The sequence below is a fragment of the Gouania willdenowi genome, chromosome 17, assembly GCF_900634775.1.
Source record: "Gouania willdenowi chromosome 17, fGouWil2.1, whole genome shotgun sequence".
Lineage (NCBI taxonomy): Eukaryota > Metazoa > Chordata > Actinopteri > Blenniiformes > Gobiesocidae > Gouania > Gouania willdenowi.
Genome location: NC_041060.1, coordinates 5,767,833 through 5,785,093, shown reverse-complemented (window position 1 = coordinate 5,785,093; position 17,261 = coordinate 5,767,833). Strand labels below are relative to the sequence as shown.

The window sequence follows — 17,261 nt, the reverse complement described above, 5'->3', positions numbered from 1 at the left end:
AAATAAGGGACTACTTTGACAAAGAAATAAAGCATAATATAAATTTGGATAATAATGGAATAATCAGAACCATAATTGGAATATACAATACAAAGAAATATAGAATAATATCTACATTGTATCAAAATCTATTGGAGACAAGAGGGAATACAACTTCATATGTCAAACGTAAATGGGAGGGAGAGCTGGGGGTGAATATCTCTGAAGATGAATGGCTAGACATTTGGAGAACACAACAGTCAAGCACATCATCACGTACATGGAGGCTATTTTGTTGGAAGAATATAATTAGATTTTTTATCACACCTAAAATCCAACACAAATACCTGTCAGTACCACAACCATGTTGGAGAAAGTGCGGGGCAACAAATGTAGACCATTCTCATGTCTTTTGGCTTTGCCCTAAAATTGTAAAATTTTGGAAGAATGTTCATTTGTTTATTGTCAGAATTCTGAACTATGACATACCCAACTCATGTTTATTACTGTACTTTGGCAGAATGACAGGAAATGTGTTAAAAGAGGACAGATATTTGTTTAAAATTTTGTTAGTAGCTTGTAAAAAAGCAATTACGAGAAAATGGTATAAACCAGACCCACCAACACAAGATGACTGGCTCAAAATGGTGAAAGAGATTCACGTCATGGAGCTTTTGACCCATAAGTTAAGAACTCAAGAAGAAAAATGTCTGGAAAAATGGGAGAAATGGACTGTACACACATCGACAGGATAAAGACTATCACACTGACACCAACATCAGATCAAACTGTAGAGACATGGCAATGCAAGATGTTCTTTTTCTGTTTTTGTTTGTTTTTGCTTTTTTTGTGTCTTTTACTTTTGTATGTAAAAAGGAAATAAAAAATAAAGTATAAAAAAAAAAAAATATTAACAGAAAAGGAACCAACAATACAATCACAACATATTTTGAAAGGGACTTGATAATAATAAATACTATAACTGTTTTATCCCTAATGCTAATCGATATGTATAAACAATTTTTAAAAAATAAAAAAAAACATGTAATAACATTAACTGATAACTGACATTTATGAAGCAGACATTTTGTTTCAAGTATTACTATTATTTTTTTCACATTAGATACATGTAACTGGACATTTATATTCAACACTTTTCAGCTAATTTTAGGGCCATCTGCTAACCTTGATTTTAATATAATCATTACAGATCATGACCACACCCTTAGATATTTTTTATACTTCTTCACGTGATTGCAGTGACTTTTACAGTCGGCCTATTGAAAATGTAGTATGTAAATACTCATCAAGAGCTAAAGTAACAATCAATCTAAAGGCTTTATATAAATATAAGTGATAAAAATAGTGAAAGATATTCATTAACAGATTTCAGGATGACTCAAACATTTCATAAAACTCCAGTGCTAAATGTTTGCCTTCATACATGTTTTACATCTTGCTTTGATAGTCACATAATTGTGTTATTATCTCATATCTATCAGTAGATTTGTGTTATTGGATGATTTACCTCTGCTTGATGTTCCTTATAAAATCCTCTAGATGGCAGTTTCTACCTTTTTATTGCCTGTCATTTCAAACTACTCTTTCACAAAAAGTCTGCAGAAATAAATCAATGAGTTCCTTTAATGTGGTTTCAGTTGTTTGTAACATTTCTACGAGATTTCAAACAAAAATATTTGTTGCTTCTAAAGGGGTCAAAGTGAGCCAAACGTTTATTACTGTTTATTAGTTTGTTTATTTCGGTCATTGTGAACATCCAGATCTTAGGTCATTCAAAGATTCCACACATTACACGACAGGAAAAAAAAATAAATAAAAATAAAAATAAATAAATAAATATGCATACATTAAGAATATCAACCGCTAAATGATGCCTGACCGAAAGGGGTTTAGGCTGAAGTCTAGACTTGTTTTGCCTAACCCCTTATACAACTGTAACACTACTGTATGTCCAAAGATGACGTAATTATACAGTTTATCTCATACCAACAATGGTAACATGTAAGCACAAAACATAAACTTCAACGATCAAAATTATATTTAGCATCCTCGATCAACTTCTTTTCTAATGTTTCATTCAAGTGTTCTATACTTCTCTAAAATATTTAACTTGTACATTTTCTTAAACGCATGAATAGTTTTGGAGCCCTTAAGTTGTATAGGTAGACCGTTCCACAGATCAACTCCTTTGACTGATAAACACCTCCTCTTAGTGTTACTCTTCGCCATGGGTTTTTGTAGCAGATCAGTTCCTCTGAGGTTATATCTTGATTCTCTAGTTTGAAACATCTTTTGTAAATAGTGAGGAAGCATGAGATTGTGAGCCTTGTACATCACAACTGCTGTGTAGACATCAACAAGATCATGCAATTTTAAGATATTTAATCTAATAAAAAGTGGATTTGTTGGAGCAAGGTATTCTGAATGGCTGATCACTCTAATTGCTTTCTTTTGTAATAAGAAGATGGGTTGTATATTAGTTTTATAGGTATTCCCCCATATTTCCACACAATAGCTAAGGTATGGAAGGATGAGGGAATTGTACAGTATATATAATGCATTTTGATTCACAGAGGTTTTTATTTTATACAGTATGGCAATAAGTTTGGAAATTTTTGTCTTTAGTGTATTTATGTGTGCTTTCCAATTTAACTTATTATCAATATTGATTCCCAAAAACTTTGTAACATACACCCTTTCAATTTCTACCTCCCCAATTTTGATTAGACATGGTTTGTTTACTTCCTTGTTTCCGAATATAATATATTTAGTTTTTTGCAGATTTATGGAAAGTTTATTTACATCAAACCAGTTTTTAAGTATCTTAAGTTCAGTTCCTACTGTGTTCAAAAGCAGCTCAAGATCTTTTCCCGAACAATACAAACTGGTATCATCGGCAAATAGAATACATTGTAATTTGTTGAGGACTTCGCTGATTTCATTAATGTACATAATAAATAGTTTAGGTCCCAAAACGGAGCCCTGAGGAACTCCGTGGGTTATTTTTGCCTCCATTGAGTTGATATTATCAATATGTACATACTGATTTCGGTCACTTAGATAACTTTTTAGCCAATCATGTGCTAAGCCCCTGACACCATACCTTTCTAATTTACTTAAAATCAATGAATGGTCTATTGTGTCAAAGGCCTTGCTAAGGTCAATAAAGACTCCAACAGCATACTCTCTGTTCTCAATAGATGTTGATATCTTTTCTACTAGTTCCGTAACTGCCATTGAAGTGGACCTATTGGATCTAAAACCATACTGATGTTCACTTAACAGGTTATGCTTGTATACAAAGCTATCAAGTCGTTTCACAAATAGCTTTTCCAGTATTTTTGAAAACTGCGAGAGTATTGAGATCGGTCTGTAATTGGTAAACTGTTGCTTTTCTCCACTTTTAAAAATAGGTATTACTTTGGCAGTTTTCATTTTACTCGGAAAGATACCCATTGAGAAAGACTGATTACATATATACATGAAAGGAGTAACAATAAGATCAATGATATCTTTCACGAGGACCATATCTATATCAGATCCATCTGTAGATCTCTTAGTTTTGAAGGATTGTACAATTTCAATGATTTCGCTCTCACTAACACTTTTAATGAAAAGTGAGTTTAGATTATTTTTAATATTCATTTCTTTAAATTCATTGGCATTGCTTGGTAGCACAATTTCATTGGCTAACTTCGGCCCAACACTGACAAAAAAACTGTTAAATGCATTAGCAATTTCCTTTTTTTCACTGATGATTGAATTATTCATTGTGAAGTAATTTGGATATTCTTCCTTTTTTCTTCCATTCCTGATAATGCCATTCAATACCTTCCAGGTACCCTGGATATCACTCTTGTTCTGCTCCAGCAATTTGTGATAGTATGCTTTTTTATTGAATGTTATTATTTGAGTTAACTTATTTTTGTACATTTTATATCTTTCTTCAGTTTGTTTAGTCCTTTGCTCTAAATGTACTCTATTGAGTTGTTGTTTTCTTTTACAAGCCTTAGCTATGCCCTTGGTTATCCATGGTTTATCCTGGCTGCTTTTGTTTTTAGTATAATATTTCTTACACGGACAGTGCTGGTCATACAATTGGATTAGGGTAAGTAGGAAGGCATTGTATGCCTTATCAGGGTCAGGAGTTGCATACACTTCTTCCCCCTCGAGAGCAGCAATAGCTTCAGGTGTTCGATGTCTTACATATTTGAAATCATTTATTTTGGTTGTAATATTTTGCAATTGTTTAAAAATACTAAAAATAGGAAGATGGTCAGTGATATCATTGATAAGTACTCCAGCTGTAATTTGACTTGCTAATTGATTAGTAAATATATTATCTATTAACGTTGATGTGTCCGTGGTAATTCTGGTTGGCTTAACAATAAGGGGAAAAAGAGAGTTGCTATACATAGTATTAATGAAGTCTGTTGTTCTTAAATTTTTCTGAGGGTTCAGTAGATTGATATTAAAGTCACCACACACAAAATGGACCTTGTTTAAATTACTAAAAAGGCAGTCCATTTTTTTATTGAAAATGTCTAGACATGATCCAGGTGTTCTGTACACACAACTAACAACAATATTTTTAGACTTTTCTACAATAATTTCACATGTTATACACTCCAGAACATCATCGATGGTGGTTGACTTGCTATCAATCTTTTTAAACCTCAGATCTGTATCTATGTATAGTGCAACGCCCCCACCTCTTTTATTTATCCGATTTGTAGTGAACAATTCATATCCATCTAATTGAACTTCACAGCACCTATCTGCATCCAACCAAGTCTCAGAAACAGCAATGACACTGAATTTATTAAACTGATTAAGATATTGTTTAATTTCGTTATAATTTTTGTTCAAACTCCTACTATTAAAGTGTATAATGCTAAAGGCTCCATTCATATTAATGCGTTTAAATTGCTCGTCAGTATAGTAATCACAATCATTAATTATATTATTAAACAAATGCTTATCCGGATCTATGTCACAGCCAAACTCATTTACTCTATAATTTGTATCATTTGTACCATTTATATATTCTGCGTCATTGTTATCAATATCCACTTCGCTCAATTCATCCTCACTGTCATACATTTGTTTTTAGTTTTATCATTCACACACATTCCCCCCGAAAGCGCATAGCGTTGGACACACCCAACCACAAGACCACTCACGCTCATGGAGCACATACTCACGCACACGCACGAAGGACACGTACACACACAACGTACACATCCACATTTATGCCCAAGCGACGCGCTGACAATCACACACACGCGCACAAACAGCACGCAATCAGACGCACGCAGAAAACTACTGTCTATTTGGAGATGTCCCGTACAGTTCCCAGTACTCCCAAGTCCAAAGTCCGAGTATTCGAAATATTCATATCCACTTGTCGACTCCACTGAGTATTATTAGAACTCACTGTCATTATATCCTTTGAGAAAAAAGTACCAAAACGCAAGCCTTCCATCCTACGCAAGACGAACACACTGTCCATTTGCAGAGTTACAGTATATCCTCAGTCTAACAGAAAAATATCCATCAATCCATCGCCTACTTCGTGTTAAATTATTCCTCCAGGAAACATCCGCTGCGTAACTAAAAATAATAATAAGGCTAGATGTGGCCTGTGAGCATCCATGTCCTCCCATCTGGGCACAATTGTCTTTCCCATAAATACTGTGACTTATCTTCTCACGAGTTGTAAGTATATTCAGAGGAATTTGCAACATTATTTGATTTGGTCAAGGTCTTTCATTTCTCTTACCAGTATGACTTTAGCTTGTTCCGGAGTGTGCCCATTTAGCTGGATGAATATCTTACAATTCCTCGTCCATGTCGCTTTGATCTTCCCATTTTTTTTCAGGATACGCGCTTTTCTGGCAATTCCAGCCGCTTTCTTTGTTAGATGATCATTCAGATACACAGACGTTCCTTTTAACTTCTTTCCTTGACGCATGAGTTCCGTTTTATGTTTGCGATTTGCAAAACGCAAAATAATAGCTGGATTAGCCTTGTCCTTCCGCGGCAAAGTGTGGCATGCCGAGATGGCGGTCGGATCCAGGTAGACGTCCTTCTCTGCCAGAAAGTTCACAACTTGCTCTTCCAGCGTTTGCAAATCCTCGGCATGTGCATCCTCACTTATATTTCTGCCATCCATAGTTGCTCTGGCGTAAGAGCGCGGCTTGATTGTAAGACCTGTAATTATAACATCTTCCATTCTGGGGTACTGCTCGAGGTTGTCGATTCTTATCTCAAGCTCCTCGATGGTTTTGTCTCTTTCTCTTACGATATTTTTAAGTTGTTTCACTTCTTCAAAAAGTTCCGCCAGCTTAATCAGCTGTTGCGTCACTTTCGTTAGCTCCCCAGACATACGATTTAGAGATTCCCGGATTTCCTCCATATCATTCTCCATCTTTGCCTCCGCTGCTTTCTTCGGTCCCATCGCAAACTTTTCCTGTGCTACTTTTTGTTTCTTACTCACACTTTAGGCAGGAAAAAAACGTATCTTTGATGCTTAAGCCTGCAACACGTCGCAGGGCGCAGCCATAATTAAAAATGTCCCACTGTCTTTTACAGTAGATTAAAATGTATACACTTCATATTTGTACTAACTGTGAAACGTTGAAACGAACTCTCCAAACGAGGACAAATCACACATGGAAGCAAAGATACAGAGTTTCTTTCGTATAAAGTTAGTTCTTTAAAATCGAACATGTTGTTAAACTGAATTTATTTTAACCTTTAATTAATTATTGACCAAGTTTTCTATTTTAAAACATTTTTCTTTCAACACAAAGACAGATTCTAGGATTCCTTTACAATGATATGTACCCAAACATAGCTATGGAAATGGCAAAACATATAAATCTACAACAGGGGTGTCAAACTCATTTTAGTTCAGGGGCCAAAAGGGGACCAGTTCAATCACAAGTGGGCCGCAGCTTTAATTCCAACATTAATGTGCCCAAGTTTGCACTTCCAGTTATAAATTAGACAAAGTGACAGATACTTAAATGTCCAGTGATTTATTTATTTTTTGACAAATTTTTATTTTATTTTTTCATTTAATTTGGGGAGATTTTGTGGAAAAATTTGAGAAGAATTTAGAGTTCTTTCAACAACAAATTTACAATTGAATTAAGTTTGGTGCGCGCGAACGGTCCAGTTTGGTGCGCGCACGTGGGGTCCAGTTTGGTGCGCGCGGGGTTCAGTTTGGTACGCGCGCGATCCAGTTTGGTGCGCGCACGTGAGGTCCAGTTTGGTGCGCTCGTGTGGTCAAGTTTGGTGTGCACGCGGTCCAGTTTGGTGCGCGCGCGCGGTCCTGTTTGGTGCGCGCGCGCGGTCCAGTTTGGTGCGCGCACGTGGGGTCCAGTTTGGTGCGCTCGCGTGGTCCAGTTTGGTGCGCGCGCGCGGTCCAGTTTGGTGCGCGCGCGCGGTCCAGTTTGGTGCGCGCGTGCGGTCCTGTTTGGTGCGCGCACGTGGGGTCCAGTTTGGTGCGTGCGTGTGTGTGTGTGTGGTCCAGTTTGGTGCGCGCGCGCGGTCCTGTTTGGTGCGCGCGCGGGGTTCAGTTTGGTGTGCGCGCGCGGTCCAGTTTGGTGTGCTCGCGTGGTCCAGTTTGGTGCGCGGTCCAGTTTGGTGCGCGCGCGGGTTTCAGTTTGGTGCGCGCGTGCGGTCCTGTTTGATGCGCGCACGTGGGGTCCAGTTTGGTGCGTGTGTGTGGTCCAGTTTGGTGCGCTCGCGTGGTCCAGTTTGGTGCGCTTGCGTGGTCCAGTTTGGTAAATAAATACCAAATAAATAAATATTTGTGCTAAAATGACCAAAAACTAAAAAAGAAAATCGTGATTATTCATTAAATAAAACCTTGTTTTATCTTTAGTTCTTTATTTATTTTATTGTTTATTTTTCAATATGCCACTTATTCTGCCTACATGAGTTAAAATACAAGTTTTCTCTAAACAAAGGTGGTTTTTCTGCTACATAATGATTCCTGGGATTGCTAGTGTTTCTCAGTAAATGCCTGCATTTGCAAAATACACTGTGTACTATTCAGACATAACAATAATCCCAGCCTATTGATTTGGCTCCTGGGCCTTGAGTTTGACATGGGAGCGAAAATGTTCTGGTTCAGTTTGGTGCACGCGCGGGGTTCAGTTTGGTGCGCGCGCGGTCCAGTTTGGTGCGCACGCGCGGTCCATTTTGGTGCGCGCGCGGGGTTCAGTTTGGTGCGCGCGGGGTTCAGTTTGGTGCGCGCGCGCGGTCCAGTTTGGTGCGCGCGCGGGGTTCAGTTTGGTGCGCGCGCGCGCGGTCCAGTTTGGTGCGCGCACACGGTCCAGTTTGGTGCGCTCGCGCGGTCCAGTTTGGTGCGCGCGCGCGGTCCAGTTTGGTGCGTGCGTGTGTGTGTGTGTGGTCCAGTTTGGTGCGCGCGGTCCAGTTTGGTGCGCACGCGCGGGGTTCAGTTTGGTACGCGCGGGGTTCAGTTTGGTGCGCGCACGTGGGGTCCAGTTTGGTGCGCGCGGTTCAGTTTGGTGCGCGCGCGCGGTCCAGTTTGGTGCGCGCACGTGGGGTCCAGTTTGGTGCGCTCGCGTGGTCAAGTTTGGTGTGCGCGCGGTCCAGTTTGGTGCGCGCGCGCGCGGTCCGGTTTGGTGCCCTCGCGGGGTCCAGTTTGGTGCGCTCGCGGGTTTCAGTTTGGTGCGCGCGTGCGGTCCTGTTTGGTGCGCTTGCGTGGTCCAGTTTGGTAAATAAATACCAAATAAATAAATATTTGTGCTAAAATGACCAACAACTAAAAAAAAAATCGTGATTATTCATTAAATAAAACCTTGTTTTATCTTTAGTTCTTTATTTATTTTATTGTTTATTTTTCAATATGCCACTTATTCTGCCTACATGAGTTAAAATACAAGTTTTCTCTAAACAAAGGTGGTTTTTCTGCTACATAATGATTCCTGGGATTGCTAGTGTTTCTCAGTAAATGCCTGCATTTGCAAAATACACTGTGTACTATTCAGACATAACAATTATCCCAGCCTATTGTTTTGTACTAGATTACATTTCAATTAGCATAAGATGGCAAAATGATTGGTGATTCAGATAAGAGTTGATATTATACAAAATATTCATAAATATTAACAGAAAAGGAACCAACAATACAATCACAACATATTGTGAAAGGGACTTGATAATAATAAATACTATAACTGTTTTATCCCTAATGCTAATCGATATGTATAAACAATTTTTAAAAAAATTAAAAAAAAAAAAAAAACTTGTAATAACATTAACTGATAACTGACATTTATGAAGCAGACATATTGTTTCAAGTATTACTATTATATGATTATTTTTTTCACATTAGATACATGTAACTGGACATTTATATTCAACACTTTTCAGCTAATTTTAGGGCCATCTGCTAACCTTGATTTTAATATAATCATTACAGATCATGACCACACCCCTAGATATTTTTTATACTTCTTCACGTGATTGCAGTGACTTTTACAGTCGGCCTATTGAAAATGGAGTATGTAAATACTCATCAAGAGCTAAAGTAACAATCAATCTAAAGGCTTTATATAAATATAAGTGATAAAATAGTGAAAGATATTCATTAACAGATTTCAGGATGACTCAAACATTTCATAAAACTCCAGTGCTAAATGCTTGCCTTCATACATGTTTTACATCTTGCTTTGATAGTCACATAATTGTGTTATTATCTCATATCTATCAGTAGATTTGTGTTATTGGATGATTTACCTCTGCTTGATGTTCCTTATAAAATCCTCTAGATGGCAGTTTCTACCTTTTTATTGCCTGTCATTTCAAACTACTCTTTCACAAAAAGTCTGCAGAAATAAATCAATGAGTTCCTTTAATGTGGTTTCAGTTGTTTGTAACATTTCTACGAGATTTCAAACAAAAATATTTGTTGCTTCTAAAGGGGTCAAAGTGAGCCAAACGTCAGTCCATTAATAAAAACGTCCCACTGTCTTTTACAGTAGATTAAAATGTATACACTTCATATTTGTACTCACTATGAAACGTTGAAACAAACTCTCCAAACGAGGACAAATCACACATGGAAGCAAAGATACAGAGTTTCTTTCGTATAAAGTTAGTTCTTTAAAATCGAACATGTTGTTAAACTGAATTTATTTCAACCTTTAATTAATTATTGACCAAGTTTTCTATTTTAAAACATTTTTCTTTCAACACAAAGACAGATTCTAGGATTCCTTTACAATGATATGTACCCAAACATAGCTATGGAAATGGCAAAACATATAATTCTACAACAGGGGTGTCAAACTCATTTTAGTTCAGGGGCCAAAAGGTGACCAGTTCAATCACAAGTGCGCCGCAGCTTTAATTCCAACATTAATGTGCCCAAGTTTGCACTTCCAGTTATAAATTAGACAAAGTGACAGATACTTAAATGTCCAGTGATTTATTTATTTTTTGACGATTTTTTATTTTATTTTTTTATTTAATTTGGGGAGATTTTGTGGAAGAATTTGAGAAGAATTTAGAGTTCTTTCAATAACAAATTTACAATTGAATTATTTGGTCATTTACACAATGATACATGTTTTCTCTTTCCCATGTGAGCCAAATCAGTTGCTCTGAAGAGCCAGATTTGGCTCCTGGGACTTGAGTTTGACATGGGAGCGAAAATGTTCTGGTCCAGTTTGGTGCACGCGCGGGGTTCAGTTTGGTGCGCGCGCGGTCCATTTTGGTGCGCGCGCGGGGTTCAGTTTGGTGCGCGCGCGCGGTCCAGTTCGGTGCGCGCACGTGGGGTCCAGTTTGGTGCGCGCGGTCCAGTTTGGTGCGCGCGCGGGTTTCAGTTTGGTGCGCGCGCGGGTTTCAGTTTGGTGCGCTCGCGTGGTCAAGTTTGGTGTGCGCACGGTCCAGTTTGGTGCGCGCGCGGGGTTCAGTTTGGTGCGCGCACGTGGGGTCCAGTTTGGTGCGCTCGCGCGGTCCAGTTTGGTGCGCGCGCAGGTTTCAGTTTGGTGCGCGCGCAGGTTTCAGTTTGGTGCGCGTGCGGTCCTGTTTGGTGTGCGCACGTGTGGTCCAATTTGGTGCGCTTGCGTGTTCCAGTTTGGTAAATAAATACCAAATAAATAAATATTTGTGCTAAAATGACCAACAACTAAAAAAAAAAAAATCGTGATTATTCATTAAATAAAACCTTGTTTTATCTTTAGTTCTTTATTTATTTTATTGTTTATTTTTCAATATGCCACTTATTCTGCCTATATGAGTTAAAATACAAGTTTTCTCTAAACAAAGGTGGTTTTTCTGCTACATAATGATTCCTGGGATTGCTAGTGTTTCTCAGTAAATGCCTGCATTTGCAAAATACACTGTACTATTCAGACATAACAATTATCCCAGCCTATTGTTTTGTACTAGATTACATTTCAATTAGCATAAGATGGCAAAATGATTGGTGATTCAGATAAGAGTTGATATTATACAAAATATTCATAAATATTAACAGAAAAGGAACCAACAATACAATCACAACATATTGTGAAAGGGACTTGATAATAATAAATACTATAACTGTTTTATCCCTAATGCTAATCGATATGTATAAACAATTTTAAAAAAATTCAAAAAAAAAACTTGTAATAACATTAACTGATAACTGACATTTATGAAGCAGACATATTGTTTCAAGTATTACTATTATATGATTATTTTTTTCAAATTAGATACATGTAACTGGACATTTATATTCAACACTTTTCAGCTAATTTTAGGGCCATCTGCTAACCTTGATTTTAATATAATCATTACAGATCATGACCACACCCTTAGATATTTTTTATACTTCTTCACGTGATTGCAGTGACTTTTACAGTCGGCCTATTGAAAATGGAGTATTGTAATGAAGCAAGTCCATTACTTGTTTACAAAAGACACATGCATATTATCTTTGTAAAACGGATGTTTATTGATTGTCTTTTCCCCTGGTTGTGGACCTGCAACAGAGAGTAAAGTATGAGTGAAACTAAATATAAAATGTATAATTGTCTGATAAATGAACTTACTTTGTATCTCTGGTCTGGTCCCAGGTGTTCCGGCTAAAAGATTCCCCAGAGAGCCGGAGCACCTTAAGAAGGTTCCAGGAGGGACCATTGTGTGAGGAGCAGGAGGGGTGTTTGATTTTAATGTTGTGCTAAATTAGATGTTTGTTTTAATGTAGATATCGTTAACTTAATAAAACATATATATTTGGTAGAGGTAATGAAATGTTTTTACATTGTTAGATTTGTAAGGTATAGTGTGAAAGAATAAAATTGTTGTTTTTAAGAATTTTCCTGTGCTGCAGAATAGGCTGGGCCTTAATCATCTGTCGGCCTATAAAAGCTGCTCAGCTTCATTGTTGAAGAAGAGTGCTGCAGGATGTGAGCTATGTTTGGAGCTCTGCACATGTTTTAAACTTGTTTTTTTGCCTATTTCTTTGTAAATACTTTTCTACTTGGAAATCATTAATAAATACACTTTGGTCTGCACCTGGAAACGTGGCCTTAGCTGTACTCTGTTCCTCCAACCGCTTAAATGAAACGGCCTACCTATGACAAGTGGTGTCAGAAGCTGGGCCCCATGTCACAGAGTAACTGAGAAGGATGAATACAAGAAAAACAGAGCGACTGCAGGTGTGCCAGGAAGAGCCAGACGAGGGGACATGTGCATCAGGGAAGCAGGAGACCATGACATCCAGCAACGTTGGAGACAAGTTTGATGAGCTGGCTGGATTGGTGAAGTCACTCGCAAAGTCTCAAGCAGTAAGAGACCAGCGTCTGGAAAAAGAGGCAAGTCAACAAGAAATTAGATGGAAAAACATGCAGCACCAATTTCAACAAATACAGTTACAAGTCAATCAAATAGTACAAAGTAAGCAGCAGCAAGAGCAGGACACTGCTCCCTCTGTAGACCAAGATGGGGATGAAGAGGAGGATCCAAATCCTCGTGGCCATGCTAGAGTTTACAGAGAGCAAGTGAGTTACAGAGAACCAAAGCTTCTACCTTTGGCACCAGATGATGACATTGAACATTTTCTGACTACATTTGAAAGAATGGCTCAAATATGTAGGTGGCCAAGAGATGAGTGGGCTCTCCGCCTAGTAACTTTGCTCACTGGGAAAGCTCGTAGTGCTTATGTTCTCATGGACATTGCTGATTCTGAAGATTATGAGAAAGTGAAATCTGCGATACTTACAAAATATGAAATAACATCAGAGACTTACCGTCGAATATTCAGATCCACAGATATCCTGCCAGATGAAACCCCAAAGGAGCTCTATGTGCGACTAAAAGACTATTTTTCGAAATGGGTGAAACCTGAAAAATCAACAAAACAAGAAATCACAGAGAAAATGATTTTGGAACAGTTTTTGAGGATGGTTCATCCAGAACTGGAAGTTTGGATTCGGGAGCATGACCCCCACACCGCGGAGCATGCAGCACAGCTGGCGGAGGTTTTCATCACAGCCAGGAAAGGATCCGAGTACCCCACATTTGGACATGACACATTCCATGTCCAGAGAAGCCGGGACAAAGAGCATGGACATAGAGACAAAACCCAAAGTAAGTCCAATGGGGGTGAATGGGGTTTTGGTCAAGATAGGGTTGCTTTTAAAAATAGACAGTTTACATCTAGCCGGTTTCAACAGTCAAACCCAGCTAACAGTTCATATAACTCAGGTAAAGAAGTTAGATGTTACCTGTGTAATGGGATAGGTCACACCCAGTATTCTTGTCCTTTAAACAATAAGACAAAACCCTCTCTTTACTGTGTAGTGCCAAGACCTGCTATGCCCAATCATACTATTCAAACTCGGGGTGCCTGCACTTAACCTGTTTTGGTAAATGGCCAGCGCACAACAGCACTTTTAGATACGGGGGGATTTCAGTCTGTAGTTTTGTCCAGCTTAGTATCCAGAGATAAGTGGAGTGAGGATAAGGCCAGCATTAGCTGCGTCCATGGTGATGAACATCTGTATCCTACAGCAGAGGTGTATTTAACTGTGGGAGGGCAGACATTTTTAATGCAAGTGGCTTTAGCTCCAAAGTTACCGTTTGATGTAATCCTTGGGAATGATTTGCCCATTCTGTTAGATTTGGTACAAGAAAGTGAAAGTTTACCTGAAAACTTGTCAACAAATCTATCTCAAAATATACCTGTTAATTTACCTGATGAAACTGAGATACAAAATGCCCCACCTACAGCGTATAGCATGGTTATGACTAGGGCCCAGAGTTCAAAAGAGGCCCTAAAACAGTTGCCATTCTTTGGGGAAGATCTTGAACCTGTAAACGTAAAAGCTTTTAAATCTAAAGCACAGAAAAGAAGGGAGAAATTCAGAGTTACTCTAAGTAGATTTGAGGAAAAAACAACTCAACCTACTCAACCAATAGACTTTGAATTCCCATCAGATGTTACAAATTTACAAAAGAATGATCCAACTCTTCAATCCTGGTTTCAGAAAGTGACAGAAGTTGATGGGGTTAAACAGGGAAACCCAGAGTGTCTGGAGGGAGCCATGTATATCATTAAAGGGGGTATTCTTTACCAATGCAAAGGAACTGTAGAAGCACTAGTATTACCCCAGCAATTTAGATCAAAAGTAATGGAGCTTGGACACTCAGTGCCATGGGCAGGGCATATGGCTTTCCAAAAGACCTTGTGTAGAATTGCAAGCCGATTTGTTTGGCCAGGCATGTACAATCAAATCTCAAAATTTTGTAGTTCATGTGAAACATGTCAACTTACCTCATCGCGTCAAGTTCCACGCGCTATGTTGCAACCCCTACCTATTATTGGAACACCATTTGATAGAATTGGTATGGACATAGTAGGGCCATTAGAACGAAGCAGCTCAGGCTATAGATACATCTTAGTGCTGTGTGACTACGCAACAAGGTATCCGGAAGCCTTTCCCCTAAAGACCATAAAAGCCAGAAATATAGCCAACTGTCTGTTACAACTTTTCTCCAGGGTGGGAATACCAAAGGAGGTGTTAACAGACTGTGGGACCAACTTTATGTCAAAGTTATTAAAGCAGGTTTACAAGCTGTTGGGAATTAGGGGTATTAAGACCACCCCATACCACCCCCAAACGGACGGGCTAGTGGAAAGATATAATCAAACATTAAAAAACATGCTGCGGAAGTTTGTGTCGCACACAGGAGCAGACTGGGACCAGTGGTTGCTGTATCTACTGTTTGCCTATCGTGAAGTGCCACAAGCCTCAACGGGGTTCTCACCTTTTGAGTTACTCTATGGACGGCAAGTAAGAGGGCCGCTTGATCTCCTCAAAGATTACTGGGAGAATCCATCCCCATCAGGAGACAATGTAGTGGCCTATGTAGTAAAGATGAGGGAAAGGCTTGAGGAAATGTCTGCACTGGCACGGGAATCCATGAAAACTGCACAAAAGAATCAAAAGATGTGGTACGATCGCAAGGCAAGAGAAAGGAGTTTTGAACCAGGCCAAAAGGTGCTATTACTTCTTCCCACCTCAGACAGCAAACTTCTCTCAAAGTGGAATGGTCCCTATGAAATCACCAGGAGAGTGGGTAAGCTCACATATGAACTATTTATGCCCGACAGAACCAGAAAGCACCAGACGTTTCACGTTAACCTGTTGAAGGATTTTCAGTCTCGCCAGGAATCTGTCCCTCAGCTGTTGATCCGTGCTGTACAGGATGAAGAAACCAAAGAGAAATTCATACCTGGAAGTCGGGGTGAGTCATCTGTTGTGGTCACGTCACATCTGTCTATCTCTGAGCAGAAGCAGGTGGATGCTCTCATAAACCCAGAGCTTTTTAAGGACACTCCTGGCTATACGGACTGGGTACAGCACCATATACGGCTGAAAAACGAGGCACCTCCACGTCAAAAGAGCTACAGAATACCAGAGCGGTTGGTGCCAACTTTGAAAGAGGAAATAAAACTAATGTTGGAATTGGGCATAATTGAGGTTTCCAGCAGTGAATGGTGCAGTCTGGTGGTTCTGGTACCAAAGAAGGATGGCTCACTACGATTTTGCATTGACTTTCGTTATTTGAATGCTGTTTCATTGTGTGACCCTTATCCAATGCCCAGGATTGACGAGCTGGTGGAGAGAGTGGGACAAGCCAGATACATCACCACCCTCGACCTGAGCAAAGGTTATTGGCAAGTGGCACTTGCTCCAGAGGCTCAGGAGTTGACAGCATTTAAGACTCCATTTGGTATGTACCAATTTCGAGTTATGCCGTTCGGACTCCAGGGGGCACCAGCCACTTTTCAAAGACTGATGGACTATGTTCTGAGAGATGTTTCAGATTTCTCGGCTGCATATTTGGATGATGTGGTGATTTACAGCCAAACATGGGAGGAACACATGGCTCATTTGGAAAAAACCCTACAGTGCATCCACTCAGCTGGCCTAACCATCAACCCGAAAAAGTGCTGTCTGGCTAAAAGAGAGGTGGAATACCTGGGGTTTGTGATTGGGCATGGCAAACTCAGGCCTCAGGTGGGGAAAATGGAGGCTATTCATTCCTACCCTATTCCGACTACAAAAAAGAGGGTTAGGAGTTTCCTAGGTCTGATTGGCTGGTATAGGAAATTCATTCCTCACTTTGCAGACCGCTCAGCAGTGCTCAATGACCTTACTAAATCCTCAGCCCCTAAAAAGGTAAAATGGACGGATCGATGTGACCTTGCTTTCAGAGATCTAAAGAAGGCAATGAACCAACACACGCTGCTGCAGACGCCTGACTTCAACAAACCGTTCATTTTACAAACTGATGCATCTGGAGTGGGCCTAGGAGGAGTACTGCTGCAGGAGATGGACGGTGGGAGGAGGCCGGTCGCCTTTTTGAGCAGAAAACTGCTGGACAGAGAGACCAGGTATTCTACAGTAGAAAAAGAATGCTTGGCTATGAAGTGGGCGATAGAGTCTCTACGGTACTACCTGTTGGGTCGGCACTTTGATCTCGAGACTGACCATCGCGCTCTCCAATGGCTTCACAAGATGAAAGATGCCAATACCAGAATCGCTGGTTGGTACCTGGCCCTACAACCATACGACTTTACTGTCTGCTATAAAGCAGGGAAAACCAATACTGTGGCTGACTGTCTGTCCAGGGTTTATGAAGACTAGAGGTACTGTGACCTAGGAGAGGGGGGAGGAAATGTAATGAAGCAAGTCCATTACTTGTTTACAAAAGACACATGCATA

The 17,261-nt window shown here is 39.5% G+C and overlaps 1 protein-coding gene across 1 annotated transcript in view; it reads right to left on the bottom strand.

The window, feature by feature from the left end:
- Window positions 1-6,460, bottom strand: part of LOC114479566 (intraflagellar transport protein 22 homolog) — a 38,370-nt gene extending 31,910 nt beyond the window's left edge. Inside the window, exon 1 of the mRNA XM_028473308.1 lies at window positions 6,059-6,460. Coding sequence (XP_028329109.1) covers window positions 6,059-6,460 — 402 coding nt within the window. The remainder of the gene's footprint in view (window positions 1-6,058) is intronic.
- Window positions 6,461-17,261: the final 10,801 nt, after the last annotated feature.